The sequence below is a fragment of the Hippoglossus hippoglossus genome, chromosome 9, assembly GCF_009819705.1.
Source record: "Hippoglossus hippoglossus isolate fHipHip1 chromosome 9, fHipHip1.pri, whole genome shotgun sequence".
NCBI classification, from domain to species: Eukaryota; Metazoa; Chordata; class Actinopteri; order Pleuronectiformes; family Pleuronectidae; genus Hippoglossus; species Hippoglossus hippoglossus.
The window spans coordinates 22,490,627-22,517,316 of record NC_047159.1 but is presented as its reverse complement, the minus strand read 5'-3'; the positions used below and the strand labels follow the sequence as shown (position 1 = coordinate 22,517,316).

Below are 26,690 nucleotides of genomic sequence, written 5' to 3'. Positions count from 1 at the left end.
TAAAAGCCACAGTGTAAGTTAATGCAATCACATTATCATTATCTGAGATAATCATCTAGCCTCAACCAACCAGCGAGTTGGTTGAAATATATATCTTTTTAAAAACACGTTTATTTATTGCCGCTTTTATTGTGAAAGCAAACAATCGACCGGAAGTTAAAGTGTTCTCTGTTAAAATCAGTACCCCAATCCGACCAATCACAGTGGACCTCAGAGCCCTGTGGGAAGAGCACTCGGTTTAATCATTTGTAGTGCCGGGGTGGGCGGGATTGAGGACACCGCAGTGAAGATAAACCCCACACGCTCTGAAGAGGCTTGACCAGAGCTGCAAATCGAGATGACTCCCTGTTTGAACACTTCCTTTGTCAACAACAGTGCAGAGAGACAGGAAGTTCAGCCAGTCAGAGAACAGCTGAGCCAGCAGCTCATCTAACATCATCTACAGTTTATTGTGGCGGGCATAACCGCAGCTAGGTAAGACTCTTCACTTCTCTTTCCTCACCTTTACATGACTGACTGCAGCAATGCTAACGTGAGCTAGTTATTGAGCAGGTGACCAAGTTCTGCTGACACAAGTTTGCTGGTAGAGTTAGAACCAGGTGTCGGTGAACCTGCTTTTCTTTTTTTTCCACCTCATGTCGGTCTGCAGGTCAACTCCCATCTCTCCCAGCCTCGTACATAACACACAGTGGTCATGCTCTTTAGCTAGCATCTAAGAATAGCTGGCTACAAAGCTACTCAATTGTGGAACTCAGTGTTCTAACTGTTGCTGTGTTAATCTAGCAGGCTGCTCCCATCACATGGTTATTGCACCCTGCCTAGCACATCGTGAAATGACATGGTGACCAGTGGCTGAGCCCCTGAGCTGCTGTTACTTCATTTCTACCTTTGTACTCGTCACAGTTACAACAAAGATAAAGATAAAATGAAACCATGTGATTCTATGTTCAACACCTGCCATTCTGACCCTGTTCTCACACAACATACACCCTGATGATTCATGTGATTGTCCTACAGCCAAGTACGTACAGTGTGTTTAGTAAAATTGTCAAGTACTTCCCCGCCTGACAGACTTTCTGGGAAGTGGTAGAGGGCCGACCTTCCCAAAATGTCAAAATGTTTTTAACACAGTGACGATCCCCGATCTGAATTGCAATCTTTCGTCCCAGTTTTGAAATGTTCTCTCGAGAATATCCAGACTCCAAGCAGCCTGTGAACTTAGCTGTTCCAACCATTTGAAACTCATTATTGCATCAAAGGTTCCATATCCTCAGCTGATAGATTGTGACAGCCTCACGCACCTCTTCCCATCTGTTTGCTGGTATATGTTAATCTTTAAAATTCATAAGTAGCCACTGTTCGTTCCTTCTGCATACATTTTGTGAGATTATTTTTTTTAAACATACTCAATATGTCAGGTCTTATTTATTTTCCTGTTGACTCTGCTATAAAAGACAGTGCTGGGTTTGAATGTCTCACTCACATAGCTTCAATGAGGTTTTGGAACATGCAGCTGACGTGTGGCTACAGAAAGTTTAGAAACTTAAAAAATAAATAGAAAATAAACATGTGCGAAAACCGGTAAGGTTTCTAAATCCAGTCATGTCAAGTCTTGACATCAGTGCTGTCATTCAAAATCTTTTTAACACAGTGACGACCCCCGATCTGAATTGTAATCCTTCGTCACAGTTTTGAAATGTTCTCTCGAGAATATCCAGACTCCAAGCAGCCTGTGAACTTAGCTGTTCCAACCATTTGAAACTCATTATTGCATCAAAGGTTCCATATCCTCAGCTGATAGAATGTGACAGCATCACGCACCTCTTCCCATCTGTTTGCTGCATTTATCACAGTTTTTCGACTGCTCTAATTTGTCAGTCTGTGACAACTGTTACAGGACCTCATGAAATACAGACTGTGCTGTTGTGCATTTTCTGCCAGATGCTTCATTTTAAGGTGGTTGAACAGATTTGTTGTATAACCTTTGGAAGTGCTGTCCTTGGTCTTCATAGTTTACAGTTTTGAGAAATATCTGTGCATACCGGAACTTCTACACTACCTACATCAAGTCCTGTTAGCTTTTCGTCTCCCCCAGCTCACATTGTGTTTTTTCAAATAGCCTAGATGGCTGTGCTGATGGACCAAAAGTTGTACGCATCTCTCTTGTAATGTGGATCTATGTAATAGATAGGTTAGATAGAGAGTAAACATCATAAAATGTAACAATCTCTGTAGTTTACTTGAACAGCAGATCATGGATGTCTTTAAGATTGATCACAATATACAATTGTCAGATCGCCCAATGAAAAACGCCTTTAGCTGCTGTTAGTGTATCTCCTTCTATTTCTTGAAGAGCCCACTCAAGCTATAGAGTCCCAGCATACAGATGAGAATGGATGGGAATATGAGCACAGTCAAAGACTAGTGTGCTCTCCGCTTCAACCAAAGACTAACTAAACAAACACAGGCAGCACATTAACCATTCAGCCAATCAAAAGCCAAGACTGACTGCAGTGTCAATTGGTCCCACTCAAGCCACAAGATGCAAAGCAAATGTGTAACTGCTGATTCGTATCAAATCAAGCATGTCAGAAAAACCTTTTGTAACAATATTACATGAATGACTCCAACGACTGTTAGATCTCCATCTGTATATAATACGATTTGAACGGACCCAACTTGGTCTCATGATCATGTTTAACATCTGATATCATTTCTATCACCAACCCCCCCATGCTGCCGCCTTCTTACAACACCAGTGAACACAGGTTTTTACTCTTTTCTTTTTCTGATTGCTTCTCTTTGCCAGATGTGACTGAGATTTGGAGGCAGATGCGGACTGACTGAAAACCCTGTCGGCAATCTCCCGGTACATCGATGTGTATAATTTTCTTGAAGTTTGACCCCCGGCCTGCTTCCAAAAATGCCTACAGGTAGGACAATTAACCCTTTGATTATATGTTGAGAGTAATTGTGCTACAGCACATGCAATGTCCGCCATGGAGTAGAATAAAGGGAATTCAAAAAGAAAGCAATTACAAGGAAAAATATAGAAGATCATGTTCCAGAAAGACCAGGAAATGCATTAGATTGTGTTCAGAAAATGTAGCTTAAGTTTATTAACAGCCAACTTGAAGTACTGTAGCTACAGCTGAGGTGCAAAGAACAGGCAATGCTCACCAGAATCAGTCAGATGATGAAAACTTTGTGTTACAAAATTGTATTATCTTCAAAAAAAACCTCTCTAGTGCACATAGGTCAGAGCACAGTCATAATTAAAATTTAAATACAACTCTGCCACTATGCTAACTTCTTGAATCTGAAGTCGGACAGCAAGTGTAAAATCCCCAATAGAAGGATAAAATATCGTAAGCACCTGTTCACTTTTGATTTCAGTGCAGAAGTATACAGGTATATGTTAATCTTTAAAAATCATAAGTAGCCACTGTTCGTTCCTTCTGCATACATTTTGTGAGATCATTTTTTTTAAACATGCTCAATATGTCGGGTTTTATTTATTTTCCTGTTGACTCTGCTATAAAAGACAGTGCTGGGTTTGAATGTCTCACTCACATAGCTTCAATGAGGTTTTGGAACATGCAGCTGACGTGTGGCTACAGAAAGTTTAGAAACTTACAAATAAATAGAAAATAAACATGTGGGAAAACCAGTAAGGTTTCTAAATCCAGTCATGTCAAGTCTTGACATCACTGCTGTCATTCCCTGACAATGCTGCAATGCTCCCTGTTTTATCTTATTCTAGGAATATCCAGTCTGCCACTGAGCTGATGTGCAAATGGGCACAGACAGCAGCATATTAACAGTTGAGTTAAAGGAAAAATATTTTTGTAGTTGTATCATTCGTTTTTTAGATATAGATGTTCCATATCTAGTTTTGGACAGCGACATAATTGCTAATGGAATGGCATAACTCCCAATGCAGAGCCCCACCTGTCATATCTTCCACATAATAAAACAGAAAACAAGGCAAATTTAGCTGAAATATACAAATTTTAAAGTGCTGAATAAATCTTTCTACAACATCCACATGCTCCTCTTGCTGTAAAGGATGACATCTTTCAGTGGACCACACAGACCATCTCACTACGAGCAGTCAAAGTGGTTTGCAGAGTGATGTAAGTCCAGCTTATTATATATATATATCTCCCAAGCTCTCTACCTGGTCGTACTCCATCTCTGTCCTTCCCTCTGGGTGTCCGACCCTGCCTGAGGATATCACAGTGGAGATGTGTTATGAGTGCTGACTCAGAGCTGAACCTGGGGAAAGGTGAAACATGCTGTGTCCTAATGTGATTACGTCAGTGCTTTATATAAACCACTAGTTGCAGAATTAGGTTCCCTGTGCCATGTTGATGTCTTAATCAAAAGAAATGTGTAGGAAACTTGGACAAAATTGGACTGAAGGGAGATTAAAGTTTCATTAAGTACAATTATTACACTCCCACGGCACAAAATGACAAGAGTGTATCTTCAGGGGTGAAACGGCTGCATGTTCAGCACAAATGAATCAGTGATTAACCACATGCTGAGATTCCCCCGTTTTCCAAACTCAAGTTTCCAGCCCTTTTCAGAATGTCAGGGTGAGAGCTGTGCTGCAGTCAACCAGCCAGTATTGTAGTATTATTATAGCCCTTAGTCAAATCAGTGTCATTTAGATATGCTCCACATGCGGTCCCTATAGGCTGCAATGTTCACTGCACCCAACAAGACAAAAGTGCTGAACTAAGCAAACATTAACCCGATTTTACAGAGCTGTTGCAACAGTGGGGATAAACCTGTCTCTCCCATAAAAGTAAATCTGCTAGTTAAATTATGATGCATGTTGTAAGCAAGTTGACATTTTGGCCCCACAATGGTTCATAAAGGAAGCTCAAGGACAGTGTTAAATGTTAAAGGGGACATAGCATGCAAATTCCACTTTGTTAGTGCTTCTACAGGTTAATGTGAGTATCTGGCATGTCTACCAACCCAAAAACTCTGGGGAAAAAACACTCGCGCGTTTTGTTATAGTTCCTCTAAGTCAGAAACGTCATGCTTGAGCGACTCGATTGAGCTTCCTGGGTTTTGTGTCGTAACAAGGCACTGGAAGTCAACGCCACACAGCCAGCAGTGTGGAAGACGTCCGCAGTGTTCAGCACTACTGTAACACCGGCACACACACACAGAGCCCCCCCACTCGTTATGCCGGGTTTACATCGGACGCGGAAGCGCCGCTGCGAGGCAGCGCAGCGCCGTTCTCAAGCGCGCAGCCGCCTGGCTGTTCACACGGGACGAGCATTTCTCCGCACTGGTCAGCCCCATAGACTGTATATATAAGGTCAGCCCGCGATTCTGCTTTCTCCGCTTGTTGTTGTACCCGTTGAATGTCGGGGTTCGGGGGTAAATGATGGTCTTCATAGCCCCCCCCCCCCCACCCCTCTCTTTCTCTCTCTGTCTGTCTGCTTGTGTGCTTGTAGTGGATGGGCAGAGGGGGACATTTAATTATGTGATTGGGAAAATTAAAACTCCAGGACAACAGAAGGGGAATACAAAGTATGGGATGCATATTTGATAATTTATATCATATAAAATATGTAATTTATATCGTTTAAAATCATGGGGGGGAGGGGGGAGCTGGCTCATTAGCATTTAAAGGAACAGGCACTCAAAACAGGTCACTCTGTGGAGGGCTGTTTTATACAGGGTAAAAAGGGTGCTGTTTGAAATGATCCTTGTGGTATTTTGACCAAAGTATGTTACAGACATTTCATTAAGACCCCAAGGAACCATATCAACTTGTGGTAAAATGGGCATGCTATGTCCCCTTTAATATTTGTTCCTCCTGAGAGCATGAATGTACCCAGCATAAATTATACTACAGAGAGCGATGGTCCACAACCTTTGTGTGTATATATATATATATATATATATAAATATAAATATTTTTAAAACATTCATGTTTCCTAGAGGATAAACCCGAATGACTTTTGTGACCTTTCCTGAGTCTAGCACTACCAGCAGCATTTATAGTTCTCACTCATTTGGTAAAGTACTGTATCCCGGCATTTAGTAATGGTTAGGCTCGAGGAAAAATCACATGGTCACCTAAAAGTTTTTCCTCTGGGGACAATAACTATCTGCAGATATTTTCATTAAATTGTATTTTCCAAAATACCGTGTCTAGGAACAGCTGGATGATCAAATGAAAATTTTACGTGATGTTAATGCGATCTGTTGACCAATAAATAAGGAATGTTCCTTTGGATAAATCCAAAACCAACAGTTGTTGCTGCTAAGTCCACAAGCCACTGTGTTTGTTGATTGGTAAAAAAAAAAAAAGAGTTGAGTATTCATGCACAGCTTTGATACCTCTCTGCTGCTTACCATCCTTCTTACATTATGCAGCTGGCTGACTGTCACTGTGATCCAAGCTGCGTATGTGATTTCCCCCTCAGGATCCGTTTGCAGATGCTCTCGCTTGTGCGGCATCATTAGTGTTAGCTTTGTTTTCAGGAGCAGCAGTGTCCCTCAGTACCATGGGAACAGGCTGCCATTATCCTTCCACGCACAGAGGTCGACCCCTATTAGGTCAGTTTAGTTTATCGGTTTGCTCTTACACAGGATCCACACTCGCATCCTGAAAGATTAATAGGGGGACCATTGCCAAGCTCAGAGGAAATACTCAGCGATTGTAGAGGTCAATAAATTTCATTTGCCCTTTTTTCTGCCCTGTGGACTTTTCTGAAAGGGTCTTTTAAGTGCCTCTCTGCAGTGTTTAAATCCTCAATAACCTTAAACTCTTCTTCCCTATATGTGAATCAGTTAGTTCTATTGGTAAATTTATCATTCATCATTTATGATATACCTTTATATGCTTACACACCATCGAGTACATAAGTCCATAATACTCTGCTGAAACGTGAATTCATGCTCACATGATGCAACAGTGAGAGGTCATCTCTTCCTCGAAGCAAAGTCAATAGTTTTTTGTTCTGTTTTATAACAGATGAACAGGAGAAGAGCAGGATGAAAACTTAGGTAAGCATACAGTGTGTGTGCTGTTGTGTTAATAATAGCCTATTGTATGTTGACAGAGGATGTAAAGCCACCTATTGGTCAATCAATCAATCAATCAAATTTTATTTGTATAGCCCATATTCACAAATCACAATTTGTCTCATAGGGCTTTAACATGGACAGTGACATCCTCTGCCCTTATTGGTGTTACATATTGTTGGTTCACAACTGACAGTAGCAGAAAGGCGTTGTATTAGGTAAAGGTCACAATGTAATTTGAAGCCATTATTGGCCTTAAGCATAAATACAGTATTCACTGACACCCACTGAGTAAGAACACAGCTCACGTGACTGTGACTGTGTCAGACTTGAGTCAAATTCAAGGTGATTTATTATAAATCAGATCACACTCATGTGTATGCTGTTTTACTCTTGTCTGTAGCTTTAAGTGTTTCTGCTGTAGCCTCGCTTTGGTAATAAAAAAACGATTTAGAGTTGTATATAACACCTGCGGGGGATATTGCTGCGGGCTTCGCAAAATGAGATGATAATTTGCTGATTTATTTTAAATCTGTCACAGGTTTCTGCTAACAATTTCATATGGTTTTAATTGTCTATATCAAAGTGTGTTTTATTTTTCAAAGAGTAGCTTTAAGGTTGGACAAATTATCTTTTTCCACACTGTCATTCTGTTTTGATGTTAACTCCTAAGTGAAGCTATAGGATGTTTACTCTGACTGAAATATTCAAGACAATTTCTTATGGTTGCACCATTCAATCTGAGTTTAAGCGTGAAAGGGGGAGGGACAACAGGGAAGACATTTGGTAAATGGCTAGTTTGGAACTGAACCTGCAGCCGCATCGAGAGAACACAAGCTTCTTTACATGAGTCACCCACTAAACCTGATAAACCTGTCAGTTAGTGGGGTTTAAAAGGTTAGAACATAATATTGACAGTAATTTAGATGTGAGAATTTATAAGATATGATTTTGGGGGTTTTGTTTTTGATTATGAGATCAGACCATTCAGTTGGACAAACCTGAATATTTCAGTTAATATCATGACATCAGAACTGATGCTGTGATTAGTTACAGTATCATGTGATTAACCTTGTCCACATCACTCACTTTTCATAATACACTGAAATAAAGAAGACAATGTAAAGGCATTAATTGATCTTAAAACGAAAAAGTGGAAAGTGGTCATAGTATATTTAAACATTAAAATCAAAAAACATCTGAACCAAGCTGCTGTATTACACTGACACGGCCAGTACACCAAAGTTACTTGGATCAAGTTCTTTTTTGATTTAACTTTTTCTTTTTGATCCTCTTTCCTTTGGTCATCATCAAAAGTGCACCCTGCTCCTTCATCTTGCCCTTTCATATCCTCTGCATCCGGCTCAGTCAATTTATGATGTAAAGGTTGGAAGTAATAAAGTACAATTACTTTGTTACTGTACTTAAGTAGATTTTTCAGATATCTTTCCTCTACCTGAGTTATAACTTTTCTGATGACTTTTTACTTCCACACAAATATCTGTACTTTCTACTCCTTGAAATTTCAAAACAGGCTGGTTACTCTTGTTTTAATGCATTTGAGGGGATTTATTCTTGCATCGTGGAGCGCTGCCTTCCCAATATCAAGAGAGATTATAACATGAATGGAAAATAATGATGATAGATGATTTCTTGCTGTATATCCATTTGTGCATATCATGCAAAACATACACAACACAATGCAAAGGACGTATCAAGATAAAACAGACAGGAGAGAAAGACTCAACTGTGTAGAAGAGGCACAGCACATATGTCCGTGACGAGGAGTAACAACATGGAAGAAAGTGAACAATCTGATAACATCAACAACGTCCACAACAAATCAGGGCAACAAAACATTCCTTATCATTGGCATTATTTAAATTAACAATACTTCATTCCATTGTAGCCTTCCCATTTCCTCCTGGACAATCTTTTATATATCAATTTTATATTTATATATTTAACCCCTGTTTGTAGTATATTGTTTTTTGTTTGACTTGAACTAAGAGTGATTTAAGTTAAATTGTTTTTGAACTTTTTTAATGGGACATGAGTCTCAGTTTGCTTTGCACAGATACAGTTGGTATGGTTTTTAGAGGGGTACTTTTTACTTTGATACTTTGAAAGTATCTGTACACATCTCGGGCCTTTTATTAAGCTGGGAAACCTACAGTCCAACATCAACATCAGTCTAATGATCACCCGTGTAAATCGTGACCGGTAAGACAATGGCCTACTGTCAGGAGGAATCTTTTAGAAAGGATGAGTAATTACACTACGTTTTGAAATTGCACAGTGCTTAATGACAATCGAGAATACAACAGCTTAAATGATTGCTGATGATTAGAAAGGTTTGCATGGGTCACAGATAAAGCACAGATACAACAGATGTAACAGGAAGAATAATGTTCTCATGACCCCTGAATAGTCTTTAAAGAGAGAGAGAAAGAGAGAGAGAGAACAACTTGATACAAATATATGATAAATTGTCAGCTAGGAAGGAAGATACAGTAAAGGATGGGATGTATGTGTTCATGATGAATGAGTCGCTGGTGATGGATCTCCTGTTCGAACCACTGTTGACCCGCTGTAATAACTCTTCTTCAAGAGCAGATGAACACGACTCGCAGAAGGAACAGTAATAAAAACAGCTTCTCTAACCTCTTTTTCCATCTCCACAGGCTGATTTTGGCTGCAAACAGAGATGAGTTCTACAACAGGCCATCCAAAACTGCAGACTACTGGGGAACTAACAGTGACATCCTCAGCGGTAAGTCAGTACATTTGATTCCATCTCGCCATAGTGAAGTGCACTGAATGAATAATTTAATTTGTCTTCTGTAACGAGAGATAAATAAACGTAAAAGAAAGTTAGATCTGTTACTTGTGCTTATGCAGGATTCATATCTATTTAAAGGAGAGATAATATGCTCCTATTCAGGTCCGTAATTTTTATTTGGGTTATTACTTGATACATAACTAATTACATGCTCTAATGTTCAAAATGGCATTACTTTCCTCTGAAACTTTTTAGCCTCTCTCGCTGAAACACTCAAGCTGCTTTCAGACATGCACTGAAGTCGGGACATTTTCCTGAAATTTTCCAGTTGCTGTATGTGAGAATGCAAATTTCTGAGTCAGTTGCTCCGGATATTGTCTGAAACTTTTCCTGCCAGCTCCCCCGAAAAATGTCCGACTTAGCCCATGTGAGAATACAGCAGGAAAAATGTCTGGAAAATGCACAGCGAGCAATTAGGTGTGTCAATGATGTTTCAAACAAGCAGCAGACGGAAAAAACAAATATCTAAGACGATCCATGCACGTAGGCGCTGGCGAAGATCTTGGATCTTGGAAAAGACAATGAGATTTGAGAGCTATTAGCCATAAAATCTGATGCCAGTGTCGATGTGCTGTAACCAAAAGCACATGATTTCAGCAGCTGACTTTATACACTATGCTATGCCCTGCCTCCTGCATGCTCTACCCATGTTTCCGGATGTTTCCCTGTTGTTGTGAACATGTCTGACCTGAACTATCTCCTGCTGTGTTCTTCATATGTTAAAACTAAACTCTGGAAAATGTCTGGACCCAATTTTTTTCCTGAAAACAGCTGTAGAGTTAGCTTGTGTCTCCTGAAGCCCCCTCCCGAAAATGCACGGTCTGCTCTGTTTGGCCAACTGGCCCACTGTGTTGTGATTAGTCAACTGCTTCCAGTGCATGAAGGAAATGTTGGCCTCCACTCTTGCTTTACCTTGCTTTGTTAAGGGCTGTGCCAGACTGGCCGCTAGGGGTGCATTATGCGAATGTGGGGCATGTCACGTAACATCAGTATCAACTGGACTACTGACGAGGCATTTCGGGAGTAGCAGTATTCTCTGGGGAGTAGAGGAGCTCCCTTTATCGCAGATGTTGGGCTTTTTAACTTCGCAGATCTTTTACATACACAAAAGATCTATATAACACATTCGAGGAAAGAAAAACTGAAGAAGCGTCATATGTCTCCTTTTAAGCAGTTCAGTCTCACTATAGTTGAAAGGCTCTATTGCAAGGGAGACCTGACCAAAACAGTTGTAATTTGCATATAAAACACCACAAAACCAAGAAGTGGATAAGCAGTTTAATTGATTTCGATGGATTAGTGTTAAATGTAGACCGTGTCATAAGCTTGATGAACCGTTTTGGCTCAGTGATAATGTGAAAAACCTGCAGATGTGGTGTTCGAATAGAGCTTTATTCAAGGCTAAACACCTTTCAATAATCAAGGAAGAATCTGTGTCCTGCACCTCAGAATCCAAAACACCCCCCGCTGCATCACAGGACATCTCCACCCTTAGTAAACTATATTTAATTGATTGATGTCCAATACACATTATAGCCAAGCAGGGGAAATCAATCATCCCTTTTTCCTGCTGAAGGAGGAAACGTAGAGATAGCCTCGTTGTTCATCAGTCTCCTCTCCCCTCTATAACAGAGGGGTCAGGACTCCACTAGTGGGCCCTGAATTGATGGCTGCTTTTATGCGATGTGACAGGAATAAATGGCTCTGCCTTATATGTGGGGCGGGTTGGTGGGTGGTGGAGGTGGGCAGAGGAGATATAGCATGACGAGGAGGGAAGTAAGCTATAGCTCCCAGTGGGATCAGGCGAGCCTTCTATCCAGCCCCCAGAGGAATACGATCGTTTGGCCCTCTTGGTCACTGTCAGTGTAAGTGGACCCGTCTCTATTGATCAGCAGGAAGTGCAGCAGACGAGCAGGGCTATTCTTTTTCTGTGTCAAATGAGGAAGAGGAAAGTGGGAAGAAAACAACTGATTTACAGATGGATTGATTTTTTTATTTCATTACTGCCAAAGCTCTACATGATGCTACTCCAATCAAAGGATATATTAAATGATTTGTTCCTCATATAATGCTTTAATGTGAGTGACTGTCCAGGAAGATGACATCATCTGTTAACCTTTTTATTTTATCAAATGTATCTTAATGTAGGATAGTTCAAGTTGTTAGTTCAAGGAAGGATGCTTTGCTTCAAAGCTTGCAGACTGAGGGTTCGTCTTACTGAGGCCTTGGCAACGAAATAGAAAATGGACACAAAAAAACACTTTATGAGATTGAGGTCAATGTTGGGTTAATACTTAACCAGTTTGTTATATTTCTTGCAAAGAGTTATGCAATATAGTGCTAAATACTTAAGAAATAGGAACTCTCTATTTAAACCTAATAAAATAATTTACCATTATGGCCTCATTACTGGAAACTTTTGTTTTTTAGACTGATTTACTTGTACACTAAAAGTCGACCAATCCAACACAATATTCTCAATAATTATCACCAAATTAGCTGTTTTTCTGAGAAACATAATGAAAATTACCCACTGTAATTCTATAGGGAAACGTACCTGTGTTGATCATGATGTAGGTTTCTTAAATCACTGGGAAAAATCCCCAAAAACATGAATAATGACTTTTCTGAACGGAATGTGACTGGGTGTTGCATTTTGTGGGAAAGGTTTGTAGTAAGGAGGAAACATGTATTCATCCGGTGCAGTGACATTAGGATCTTTTTTATTTGATATATTGTTTTCACCTTTTTTCATCAATACAATGACCTATTGCTACTTCTGTGTAACACAGGCCTGGACCTGGAGTATGGTAAGGAGGGAGGATCATGGCTGGGGATCAACAAGAAGGGCAAGCTGGCTGCAATCACAAACTATCTGGAAGGACATCCCAACCCTGATGCACAGGGACGAGGTGAGCCTGCCACGAACATCCAGTGTTAACTCACACAGCTCAAGTTTCCTCCTTACACTCACACCATTTACTTGATAATTGAACTGTTCCTAATGTATTAAGTATACTCATGCAATTTGAATAAGATGGCACTGTACATTTAGATGTCATCCACCATTTAACATCTAAGAGCCGTTTGGTGGTGGGGTACATTTCACATTTCAACTAATGCAGCACTTGTAACAGATTTTTGGTACTTCATTTTCTCTGTTATGACTAAAATGTCATTATTTTGCATCACAAATATTGCAGTGAGTCTTGTCTGTGTTGAGAGTGACAAGAGCTCTAAGCTCTCCATTGACTCACTGACTCACTGTGAGTTGAACAAGCTGCAGGGGCGACATAGTCATGTTAATCTTGCTCTCTTTTTTTAGCTGTATTTTATCCAGTGTTGAGCGTGGGGGTTGCACCTTAATGCCAATTTCAACTACATGACTTTCAAAGTCCTTTGATCTCAACTTTGCCATCAACAGTGTAATGCATTTTTATAACAGGAAAAATAACTTGTATTTTATAAAATAAAATATTCCATAATTACACACTTACCTTTTTTCTAATTTTTGGGCTCAAACTCAAACTTAGCCCACGACCAAACTCATTTCTATAGTACCTCGTATAAAAGCAATATACAAAGGTCAGGGGGCCCCTCACCACTACATGTACCTTCACCACCATCACCTCATCTTGCACTGTGATTGGCTGTAGTTGTTGCCAAGTCATTTAGATATTTAGCCTACTAGAAATCTCATCAGAGGCTGTGACAAGTTCGGTACCTGACCCTAACTTTGAAGGATCCCATGAAATTATTTTTCTGAAAGTTGAATACATCGATCATGTATTTATTTTTTCAGGTTTATCGAGTGCATGAATTAAGAACCATTTCTTTTTACTGCCGCTGTTCTGCAGGGTTTCTAGTGTCCAACTACCTTATGGACAAGGATGTGGACAGTTACTCCTACCTGAAGAAGGTGTCATCAGAAGGCCAACTGTACAATGGCTTCAACCTCATCACAGCAGAGTTCAAGTGAGTGAAGGCTGTGGTGAAATGGACCTTTCACTGATAAAGCTGGGTCAAATAATTCTTAACATTTTCGGAGTCTATTCACCAAGTTTTGGGTATAAAATAGTTCTTTAAAGCGGGAAAAACATGTAACACGGCCGCTAAAGCCTGTCAGACATTAAGACGAGTTCTTTGTTTGACTGTGTGGGTGTCATGAGGTGACTTCTTATGGTGGACACACCAGAGACAGCGGCACATTCCTGCACACTGTAGGTTTTTAACTCAAAGATTTTTCAGCTTGTCGAGAATAGGTTGTCACTCTGTTCAGCTGAGTTCTGGCCCACTCTTACCTTGAGGCAGCATCTTTATCTCATGAAAAGCTGTGAGCTGTGAAAGAGCCAACATTAAAGTTCTGAAGAAACACCTGCACATATTTCAGAGTTTCAGACAAAGAAAAACTAGGCATCATTAAAAATAAAGAATCTTTTTTTTTTTCCTTCTCTGCTTCACCGGCCTGAAATAACTGAATTTGGTGACCAAGTAAAGATAGAAAAATCTAAGCGGGATCAGTGCACTCTGAGATAGGCCCCTCAATCATCGAAGCAGATCTCGGTTTTCTGCCAGCAAGAGTTTGGCTGTTCAGCTCCAACACACATCGCTGCCAAACTGTATCCCTGCTGGGGGAGAAAGAAAAAATCAGGGTTTCCACCTTGGAGTTTGGTGTCATGATCAGTGCATCCTCTTAACATGGCCTCAAGCAGGATCCCTCTCAAAGGGGATTTACTTATGCTTGTATATACCTTCTCCTACAGGGTTAGCATCTCTATTAGTTCTACACTGGTATACGGTTCATATGGTGGATTATTTTTAATAACAGGGTTAAAGGTTACCACAGGGTCTTAAAAAGTAAAACAAATAAATAAAATATAATTATCTGAATTGTAGGCCTAAATGTGTCAAAATGTTACTAGGTCTCTAAATATGTTTAAGTAAGCCTTAATTATGTTAACGCTTATTTAATGCTACTTCAGTTGCCCTTCAAAATTTATTTTATTTTCTTTCAAGGGAAATGTTTAGACAGCATACATAGTTTGTAATCTCTCCGTATGTTGTAGATCTTTCTCAAAGACCCAGATATTAGCTATAGACTGTATATAAAGATGGACGACTATCCAGAAATCAAGATGAAATATCCTGGACATGAACGCTGCCATTTATCTATCTAGCTGTTTGGAGCCACAGTCTTTGCAGTAGTGACTGGGGGATTGAGCTTCAATAGAGAGGTCCCATCTATTAACGCACTCGACCAATCTCAGGCTCAGCCGTCAATCAGCTTAGTTATTAAAGCCAAACTTACTAGGAAAAAATTATCACTTTAACATACATCACCATCACAACTACCTAAAATGACAGAAAATATCTTTGAGAAAAGTGTATTTAATGTGTATTTTGATACAGTCTTTTATTACGCAGTAATTAAAATACAAACAAGACGAACAAGGAACTGATAATTGAGTCAAAACCCCCTGTGAGAATTGATCTCAGTACACTCGGCTTGGTTGTGGGAAAGCGTATGGATAGCTACTGTCTCTGCATGACGTTTGTGACATAATGTAGCATTTGGAGTTACATTTTTTTATCAGGCTACTTGACCTTCTCTAAATTTTTGGGAAGTTTAAGTAATTCTCTTATTCTCTGGGACTCTGATATTCATTTATATCTGTCACACTTGAAGTGGACTTATGTTTCCTTCATTATGGTCTTATAAATGTCTTAAGAAGGCCTTAAATTTTACTTGTGTAAACCTGTCAGCAAATCATTACCTCCAAAAGGATGCACTGTACAGGATGTAGTGCATTGAAGCCATGTGTCGTTCATATTTTAGACAGATATATTTTATACTTTCAGCTTCATGATTTCGTTGAAAACTGCAGCCAATCTTACTGTTTAGGTTTTAGGAGAATTAGGCGTCAGCTGTGCAGAAACCAGACAGAGGCACAAATAAAAACAAAAAGACAAAGCTGGTGCTGACTGGGCTGACTACAACAATAAGTGCTGACAACTGGTATACAACTGGTAAGGTGCGGCAGGGTGAGCCTTAAGCCAAAGGACATAGTGTATTGTCAGACTGGGCTGCTTGGTGAGCTGGCTGAGCACAAAGAACTGCATGTAGAGAGATGCAGAGAACAGGAGATCACACCCAGCCAGGATCACACAGGAGCAGCACTCAATCTGAGGCAGAGCAGAAACACACATTCTGGCAAAGCATATATGATAAAACTAACTCCCAAAGGTCAATGTTTCCAAATTGTTGTTAAATGTTAACCCAGTAAAGAAGAACTTAAATATGGACTTGATAGCTACATACTTAAAATAAAGACTAAAGCTTAATGTCCCTGCAAAAAAAGTCAACACCAGTTGATGTTGCGAGTAGAAGCATTGTTCTTGCATTGCAGTATAGAGCTAGTTTGTCCCTAAGATTACAAGTGTGAGGCGAAATGTTCAGATCAAGCCGTTATGACACTTGTACAGACAAGACAAATACCTCTTTTACTCCAAAATTAGCAGGTACAGTGTATATGCAGGCTTTTTAAATGCGGGTAAACCCGATTTAAAAAAGACAATTGACTCCTTTCCCATTGTGAGTTTGCCTCTCTGTTTAATCCCCCTGTGCGTCATGTTAAAAGTGACTGATGCACCGACAACTGAGAGCTCTGTCACCTCGCTGTCTTGTCTCAATCAATCAATCAAATTTTATTTGTATAGCCCATATTCACAAATCACAATCTGTCTCTTGTCTAGTTTTGGTTTAACATTGTAATGATGGGATTACACTAAAGAATTTTGTATGACATACGTACCTCCTGTCATCATCACCTACGTGGGCTGCGGTTTGTAGACGCACCATGGTTCAGTTAGATCTGGTCTGGACTAAGAACACCTCTTTCAGACTAAGTTTTGGTCCTTGGTCTAGACCGGGGTCGGAAGTGCCTTTCACACCTGTTAATTTGGAGTGAACTAAACTGAAGGAGTCAGGAGGAAAGTCACAAGGTCCGGACCAAACAAGGGTGATTGTGAAAGCTAATATGAAATGGTCCTTGGCCTTCAATATTGGGTTTATTTTAGAAAACAGAAACTCACTCTTAAATCCAGTTGTCTTTCTTTTTCGATTTTGATTATAGAAAACACCACCCTCCAAACTGTTTACATGTGCAGTATTACTCCTACTAGTCCTCCATGCGCACTGTTTTATCATGCAGAGAAACCATACAGCTTATGGGAGAAACCCAAAGCTGGACAGGCCTCCTGTGCCAGTTCCACTTACTAAACTATAATAGGACAGTTGCTGTTTGATAGAGTTTACGAAGGTCCCAAGTTTGCAATATCTGCACAAAATAATAAGTAGTCTCAGCTTCAGAAGAAGCGTGAGTTTCATTTCAGCCTTTGAAATCTCTTTTCACATAGGACCCAGCAGATAGATTGCTTAGATTTCATTTTCGATCAGAAACCATTAGAATATGCAAATGTCCATATTAGAGGCGGGAGCTATAGTTGTGCCTGCACTGAAATTCCTCTTTAATGAATAAGGTGGTGTACAACGCCCATGAGACACCAGCCAAGTTGAAGACGGTCTGTGTTTATGTTGTGGTGGCTTACTGTCGGTGCCACTTCAACTACAAATAGTGATGACACAGTAACAGAAAGCAAAGCTACGTCTTCACTGCCATCATTACCAGCCTATTAATTTCCACTGTAGTGTGCCCAGCAGGTTAGAGGAAATGAGACGTCTAGTTTCTTTCCAGATCAATAACTACATGCGGTGGATATAAAGGATGATTTCTCATTCGTCTGTAACCAGAGAAGATGATTTATGATGTGGTGGTGGTGCTGTCATTTTTGTAGCATGCCGTGTCTCCACTCAGTTCTTGAGTTTGCGATCACCCTTATTGAAATGACTTGAAGTGTGTATTTAATACACAACTTGGGAGATATTAAATATTTACATGATTTATATATGACTTGTTTTTAATTGTGATACCTTTCAAACTAAAGTCGCCTTGATAAATAATCAATAACCGTGTTGAAATGTGTTTTACAAGTGGATGGATGGTTTGGTCAGTGGCAGCCATGCATTTTCAAAACATCCCACTGAGCCTTCCCTCAGTGGAGCTAATAACATACTGTATATAGTTATATTTTCATCTCACATATTCTCTGCTTGATGCTCTCAAGACTCCATATCCAACATTTCTTTTTCTATGGTGTCGGGTTTTGATCCCACTTTATGTCACTCCTGCTTTTAAGTCAGTGCCCAGAGATGATCCATTTTAATGAATATCTCCTCTGATGTTTGCCTACAAAGAAATGCCTCCTTTAATGCATTTTCAGTCAAGCAGAGAGTGGCTATTTTAGAAAAACAACTCTGGCTGGAAGAAAAAAAAACACTGGTTCAATCTCACGGTCTACAACCGTGTGGTGTATTCTTGGCAGAAATTAGTTTGAGCTGAAAAAGAAAAACAGCAGTGCAGCAGATGCACACGTTCCAGGGTATCAGGGATGGATGAACTCTCAACATGAAAAAAAAAAAGGAACTATGATGAGTATTTGTATTCCAGGCACTTGTAAGATTACCAATGGAGAAACATTCACTTTCTGCAGAATAAAACATAATTTCTACTGAATAGAATTGTCAGATGCTCACAGTAATTAGCTCAAATTTAGCCTTCATTGTAATTGAGTGAATCCAGGTGCCCCAAAATTGCCCAAAAAATCAATACTGTTGATTTTGGGCTTTCTACTTGTTAGCATGGGGTCATACTTTTTAATCAGAGAGGAGATCTGAATTCCACTACATTTATCTAACCGTTTAATTCTGTCTCATCTCATAAAGGCTCTTTTTTCTAGGTCAAATTAGATACGATTTCATTATTAATTACTAAAAGAACATTATGGTCCTATGTTTTATTTTTCAAGTCAGAAGTCACCTTTAGGCCAAATACAGTATCTGATGTTGAAATGTCAGTATAATTTATAAAGATTAAATCAAGTTCATTGTTATGACTGCGTGCCGACGACAGCTTTGGCCGGGGGGACGTCTATCCCTCCCATTTCTTGCGAATCCGATATCTCCGAAAAACCTTTTTCTTCAAATTTGGTACAAATGTTCACTTGGATTCAAGGGTGAAATGATTAGAATTTGGAGGTAAAAGGTCAAGGATCAAGATCACTGTCACCTAACAAAACACGTTTTTGGCCATCACACAAAAATACAAAGATGTAATGAAGTGATTATATTTTAAACGGTTAAAGGTCAACTTGACTGTGACCTAATGATATTCTGCAATAACACCTTTCTGGCCAATATTCAACACCATAAATCAGGAACAGAAGATGAGCATGTGACCATATTTCCTGCAATTGCACAAGTTGGCAGATGCATATAACATGAACTTTGGATTCATTTCCGGATAGTGGGAGACCATCTTTTTTTTACAGTCTATGCTTTGGACAAATAGTACATTTGACCGTATGATGGTGACTGAAGATATTACAGTTCACCCTATGACTAATCTGAATACCTGTAACAAATTTCATGGTAACCCATCCAGTAGTTTTTGAGATATTTCAGTCTGCAGTAGACCAACTCACAGAGCAAATCCATGTAGCCATATTCCGTAATATGGAGAAATATTATTAGAAATGGACAAGCCTCAGTTTTCATTTCCATTCCATTCCTGTAATGCCCGTATATGTGGGTGTACATGCACAGATGTGTGTGATTGGATAGGAGTTTTCACGTTGCCATTACCGAGGCGCCCCCCCATCAATATGCCCATCTACATTCTGAGCTGATGATGTCGAATGCTCTTCCAGCCATCTCCAGGCAACTACACCACAGCTGGCGAGGGGGAAACCGCTCAGCCGCCTCAGTATAGAGGACTCTTCATTAGAACGTCTCCCAGGCAGCATACTGATTACATTTCTGACTGAGATCTGAAAAAGCCATTTTTCGACTCTTCCCTCCTCGTTCTCTCCCTGCCCACTGGCCTTGACCTCCTGCTGTTCCCTCATCTCAGCTCACATCAACACACCGCGCACCTGATGGGACTTCCGATAGTGTTGCCAGTTTGAATAGGAAGAAATAGAGCTATCTCTCCCGAAGTCCTCCACCTGCTACCACCGTGGTCAATTGGATGCACATTCCAGGAAAAGTGTGTTTACAGAGATAGACACCAACTCTTTCTGATCTGGTGTTTGAGTCACAGTATCAATATAGTGTTTCAGACAATGTGTTTGCCCCCAGCAGAACTAACAACGAGTAGAAACCTTTACAGACGCCTCCATTTCCTTTTTAAATTACAGTGCCATCTGGTTCCCACTGAGCAACGGCTGTGTACACGCAAATATGAGGGGAGACTGTTATCACCCGAGTCAACACTGGCCAGTTCTGCTGTGTTCATAGGAACCGTAAGAACACAGAAAAGGCAGCTTTTTATTCTGATTGTTCAGCTGGCAACAACATTAAGGTTTTTTTATTTGTTTTTGCCAGAGAGACTGTGTAACGTCGAACTTCAGCTCTGAGGATTCTCTCGCAGCTTCTCGGAGAAACATTGTCCTGCCTTTTAGAAAACACCCTCTCCCAAGAACTTTACACAAGACAGATGAGCTCTTGTGCAAACAGTTAAGAATGAAACAGAAGCAACTGGTGTTAGGAATGCGTGTTAATCTCTTATAACTTGTGGCCAGGTTATGAAAGGAAGCGTGCATGTGTCGTCATATTATCCCTCAGTCCTCAGTCAGAGATAACAATGTCCCCATTAAGATAATATACCGACAAATCAGATGAGATCAGGTGATGCTAAATTCAAGCGTATTTATTGTCGCGTCACTTCTCTTCTGACATTAGTCTGTCTGTGTAGCTGACCTAACAGATCATGAGGAAAAAAGAGATAATCATTTTACCGTACGCGTGCGTCACAGTGAGGCTTTGATGAGCATATCAACAAATTATACTTGACTCTTGGAACAAATCACAAGCAAAGTTACATATTTCTTGTGCATCAAAATTCAAAGCAAATTTACAGAATACATTTAAAACTCACTAACCTACTTGTAGGTGAAATTCATATTTTTCATCACAGAGACTGCAACTAGCTTAATTAGTCTTATTGATCAAACCGTTGTTTGGCCTTTAAAACAGAAAATAGAAAGTCCCCATGAAAAAGCATTAAATCTTTATGTTTGAGAAATAGAGCTGGGCAAAATTATATCAAGATAAAAATTCAAGTCAATTTCGAAAATCATCACGATAAATGTCACAATTATATTTCTTTTAAGTTTAAAGACCGATTTTTGCTCCTGAGTGAAGGTTGTGGTTTTCTCTTCTTTATGAGGAGAAAAGGAAAAGTACTTGATAAACAGCTAAAATCTTTACAAATCTGAGGTGGATGGTTTATGTGTTATATCTTCTTACTGTGGTTATACAATGTATGAGAGATATATCAATGTATATTGAACCTTTTTCATATTGCCACTGAGGAAAACTTTATCACGATAATTATTGATATTGTTTAATTGCCCACTGCTATTTAATCAATTAATCAGTTGTTTCCGCTCTTTACATCACATACAAAATCTTTGTTAATGGGTTGTATGGCAAACATTTTCCACTTGTGTTGATATATGTTATCGACCACAGCTTCACCCCAGTTGCCTGATTTGTATTTTGGCATTTAAGACCATAAAATGAAGCTTATTGCAGAGCAACAGGACCGGCAGCATATTCTGCTCCTGTCCTGCCAGCTCTTGACCAGGAAACTATCCAAGTCAGATGCTGATGCAGTGTTGCACCACATTTCAGACGGACTGATGTGACTGGGATAGATGTCATAAAATTGACATGACAAAATGTATTCTCCCTACTACTCAAAGGATCTGGTATTCATTGTCCTGTAGCAGATCTGCCATCTATTTCAGACTGATTTTTCAGACTAAATACATTTCCTCGAAGTGAGGAGCGATCTAACACCTAAACTAATTGGTTGTGGTGGTAGTGAAAGGTGTTTTCTCAATGCTAATTTGTAAGTTTTAACATTACCCGGTTGTTCCTTTTGGATAAGACTTAAATGCTGCTTTCCAGGACTGCACAGGAAAGCAGTCATTAAAGAATACTGTGTGGTGCACGATTGATATTCTCTCTCACCCTGAGAACTCATTTCATATCATTCCCTCCTAAGTGCTCCTTAGAACATCATCTTTGCTGTATTTGGAGTTTCTCAGACACATTATGACTCTTACCACCGCTTTCATAATTGGATATGAACAGGTTTAATCATCACTAAATGCGATCTCTAATTTTCTGTCTTCCTGTGTCCCGTGTAGAGCCAAACAAGACACTGTGTGTTACTATGGAAACAGAGGCAGCCCTGAACCCATCCATCTAAAAGCAGGTCTGTTTTTAATATGGTTGCTGTAGAAACTGTTCCTTTCACATTTAACTCTCCTCTCTCGGCCTATGGCCCGTTCCTGTTGTTCAGACAGTTCAATGCTGATATTTCTCTCAGATGGATGATGTACCACAAGGTCACAGAGCGCACTGGACATTTGTCTGTATCTTTCATGTGCTCCTCGGCAGGAATCTACGGATTGAGTAATTCACTGCTGGAAACTCCGTGGAGGAAAATGCTACAAGGCAAGCGCCACTTCACCAGCGTTGTCAACGACCAATCCCTGTCCTGTGATGGGCTGGTGCAAGAGCTGCTCAATGTCCTCAATAACGAGGAACTGTGAGTGATGAACACCCACCCACCCATTCCCTTGCTATAGAGTCACACCCACTAATGACACATCATCTTCATTTGTATCTGTTTAGTAAATATTTCTAGGTTTACAATTTTTTAGGGACTTAATAATATCCCACTGAAGGTATTTTCACCAGAAATATGTAATTTTAAGTGAATACTTTTTGGACCTAGAGTTATTTACTCTCATACTAATGGTTAGAGAAGAAAGGAAATGCCACTCTTGTGTATTTAGGATTAATAATAAACTTCTGCCAACTTAATTAGCTCAGTTTAGCTCAGCTTAGCTCAGCTTAAAGCAACACAATGTAACTTTTACTGAGCAACAGCGCCCTCTGCAGCCACTCATGGTGATTAATTCTGTTGGGCTCCTTGTCTGAGCGATTAAGTGTTTTTCATGTGGTGAAAAAACAAAGCCTGTGTTGAGCGTGGCTCTGACTGTGTACTCCCACCCACTGAGCTGAAACACAACTGACCCATGATTCCCGGCTTCCTAAACCTGAAGAGCTGCTGCTGTAAAAGCTGCTGCTGTTTTTATGTCTTTCTTATTTACCTACACTTTGGCACTACTCCTGGTCTTGTTGGGTCTGATTCTGGTAACCACGACCATCAGTCAGCTTCACACCACTCAGGAGATTGTACCCACTCGCAAGAACAGACGTTCAGGGTGAGGAGTGGGAATGAAAGCATCTACTCTTCCCTAATCCAAGTCGGTGTAACATCAAACTAATTTTGAAGCTGCTATTTTAAGGTAAAAAGTTGTAAATTGTTGTTTTAACACAAAGTAGAGTAACAGGGGGGAAAACCTAAACCTATTCCATCTGAAAGACACAAAAATTCACCTTCTAACACCTCTAAAGTTCATCTACACGTCTCTTGTTTTTGTTCAATCTGAACAACAAGTTGTGGTATGATGGGTTATTAAGTGCTGGACTATTTTTGGCCATGTTTAACTTTATATAAAAACTGATCACTGATATTTCCGTAGCATTATGTTTCACTGTTACTAAACTGTCTCCCTGCTAGAGGTTTCTTCCAGTTAATGAGGGAGTTTTTTCTCTCCACAGTCGCCAAAGTGCTTGCTCATTTGGGAACTGTTGGGTTTCTGCCTTGAGATAAATTATGATTAGGTTGTACAAATAAAATTGAATTGAATGGAACGGTGGGCAGAAAGGCATGCCAGGTGTGAAGAGACAAACGCTGTCCACTTGACGACTGTTGGTCCCCGAGCCCAGGAGTGTTATATGTTGTGAAGGGATTGCTGACAGTACAGCAGAGAATGATGTACTGAAAACATGTGACTCTAAAGGATCCTAAAGAGGTGTGTTGTGTTCGTTTTCCAGGAACACACCTGATCCTGCTCAGGAGAACCAGGGTGAGGGCTACAGTAAGCCCATGCTCCAGGCTTTGTCAGCGGTGTTTGTTCGCTCATCTCGTTATGGCACAAGGTCAGTGTCTTCCACCCACTCTACCACTACCACCCCCCCCCCACTGACAGCACTGTGTTAGGCTGCGGGATCATAGACGGAAGAGAAGAGAAGTGTTGGTACATAAAAACCTCCAGTGTAATCAATCCTCCACAGCAAGGGGATTGTCTGGACTGTGATGCCACAGTGGATTAGAAGCTACAGAGACTGTCCTGTAGCCAAAAGGTCAGCTGGTCAGTCTTTGCCAGAGCCGTCAAAGTGTAGTTTTCTCAAGGCACTGTCTGCTGCCTCTGCCTCTGTCTTGATAACCCCGTTTAGCTGAGTACCTCAAGTTTGAAAATGTGACTTTTAATGATCATATTTGTCCTCAGCATTACTTACGCTGTTACTTACGACGATCTTACTTACTTACACAACAAGAATGCCAAAGCCATGAGACGGAAGCACTACCACAATGGAAGTGAGCTACAATGGATTTTGACAATGAAACTTTCTACTTACTACGATCAAGTGTGCCGTCGTTTGCCGCTTGGCTTGATCTGTTTTTTTACAACGGCTCACTTGACAGCAAGAAGTAACTCGATTCAGTCAACATCTGTCACTCACTTCCACTGTGGTTGTGTTTCCATTGTGTGGCTGTTGTAGTTGATTCAGCGCTGCATTTGTATTGTGGCTTTTGCATTTGTGTTATCGTTAATGCACTTGTGTTAGGCATCTCGGCCACCGTAGTTACTCCTGCCATCTGCATGTCTAATTCGATTTATTTTCAGTCATTCATTTTATATTTATATGTGTTTGCTTGTTTTTATGTGTCCCTGCCCATTCAGGACCAATACAATAATCCTGATTGACGCTGAAGGGAACGTGACCTTCACAGAACGCACCATGCTCAATTGCGACACAAGCAAATGGAGCACCAACTCTTTCCAATTCAAGCTGGAGGGATGAAGACATGATGGAGGAGACCCACTGTGTGCCTTTTTGCATTACCCTAACTTTCCTCACCCTCTGTCCCCATCACCTCCAACTGTAAAACACAGTTAAAATCAGTTAAAAAGACCTTTAAAAACCCATTGTATGTGAACATGAACTCTCATTTGCACTTTTTCTTTCAGGTGGCAGCAATATCCACCTCATTAACAATAATGACGTGTTTTTCTTGTTCATAATTTAAGTTAAAATGCATCTTCTGATACACATGTACGAATTTGCAAAGTTGCCAAAGAACATTTATAATTTAGAAAATACATCTCAAAACAGGAGGGTGGGGTTGCTTGAAAAATTCCAGTTTCTATCATTAATCATTTAAAACTGCAGTCAATGCTTTTGTTGACAAGATTATATGAATGCAATCTAATTTATTATTGATAGTGTCAGATTTTTAACTTTAAATCCATGACATGGGTGAATACACCTAATACACAATCTCCAGACTGCAATTTGTAGTTTCATTAGCTAGAACGGTTAAAAGATATATGCATATCAATAATGCATATTATTTTCTACACTCTTCCATAGGGTTGTCATTTTATTAGAGAATGTTTATTCAGGTTTTAAATCACAGTAATTTCCATCGATTAGAGTCACAGCTACTGTTTTCTGCCTTAACCCTGCACAACTATTGTCTCACTACTGATTACAGCAGTGAGTTCATTGTAAAATGCAAATAGTTTCGAGGTAAAGTGATACATTTTACAGCTGTTTGACAATAAAAGACTACCCTCAAACTCTCATGTCTTGTTGTATAATAATTGTTCAGAATGTGAAGAACCAAATTTTTTTGTAACTGCACATGTTCATGCACCTGTCTGCAGAGTTCTGCATTTTACTTAACAGCTGGCTATTCTTTTACTAGAAATGTTTTACTTCTGCTTCCTGTTTCTTTCCATCTTTCCTTTGCGTACATAATGGTCTACATTTCCTCCATCTTGTGCATGAAGGCGTTTTTTCAGTGAGGAAGCACTTCATCAGTGGTCGTCTGGGTTAAGGTCGCTATTCAGATTCCTCTGAATGTTAAACAACCCACAGTTAATGAGTCATCTGTCACGTTTTGAAGTGTATAAGCTACATATGAAGCCTCCTCAGTTAACATAAGGTGTATACTTCATCAGACTTGTTCTCTACAAAAGTCACTTCGTCTTTTCCACTTATTCTATGATTCTTGTTTTAATTTGTATCATCTGTTCTTTTTCCTATGAAAAGTCTAAATGTGTGCTGAGAAAATGTCAGTATCCCTCATTAAGGAAAAAGAAAAATCGATGTGATTGTTATAAATGAGGCTTTTGCACTGAATTAAAGACAAATATTTATCCTTGTTTTAAAAATCTCTCCAATTACCCAAATCGTATCCTAGTTATTCCCAACTTGTTGTATCAAAAAGAAAAAAATGGCAGAAAAAGAAAAAGAAATCTCCAATATCCTTGTTCTATTAGGCTACATCCATGTACTACAGGGGAGAAGTGAAGTGAAGCTACTGTGTGTTATTTCAGACTAAAGACTATTAGTGACCCCAACTGGTAAATTGAGATATTGTGATTCAGTTGATGCTGAAGCAATCTGCTGCTCCAACACCTCAGGACTTTGCCATATATTCAACACATTTATAAGGGAATC

At 39.8% G+C, this 26,690-nt stretch overlaps 1 protein-coding gene across 1 annotated transcript; it reads left to right on the top strand.

Annotated features, from left to right (window-relative positions):
- Positions 1-257: 257 nt before the first annotated feature.
- Positions 258-25,810, top strand: tango2 (transport and golgi organization 2 homolog (Drosophila)). The gene is made up of 9 exons (XM_034596266.1): positions 258-474; positions 2,810-2,933; positions 9,741-9,829; positions 12,691-12,810; positions 13,756-13,873; positions 22,232-22,299; positions 22,485-22,635; positions 23,994-24,098; positions 24,905-25,810. The coding sequence occupies exons 2-9, from the start codon at positions 2,878-2,880 to the stop codon at positions 25,023-25,025; spliced, it is 828 nt and encodes a 275-aa protein (XP_034452157.1). The 5' UTR covers positions 258-474; positions 2,810-2,877; the 3' UTR covers positions 25,026-25,810.
- The last annotated feature ends 880 nt before the right edge of the window (positions 25,811-26,690 follow it).

What these genes read in the sequence shown, in the direction of transcription:
- tango2 (XM_034596266.1), top strand. Translation starts at nt 2,878, where the DNA reads ATGTGTATAATTTTCTTGAAGTTTGACCCCCGGCCTGCTTCCAAAAAT. An exon ending in TAACAGTGACATCCTCAGCG is followed by an intron (nt 9,830 to 12,690) that starts GTAAGTCAGTAC and finishes TGTGTAACACAG; the next exon opens with GCCTGGACCTGGAGTATGGT. An exon ending in CCCTGATGCACAGGGACGAG is followed by an intron (nt 12,811 to 13,755) that starts GTGAGCCTGCCA and finishes GCTGTTCTGCAG; the next exon opens with GGTTTCTAGTGTCCAACTAC.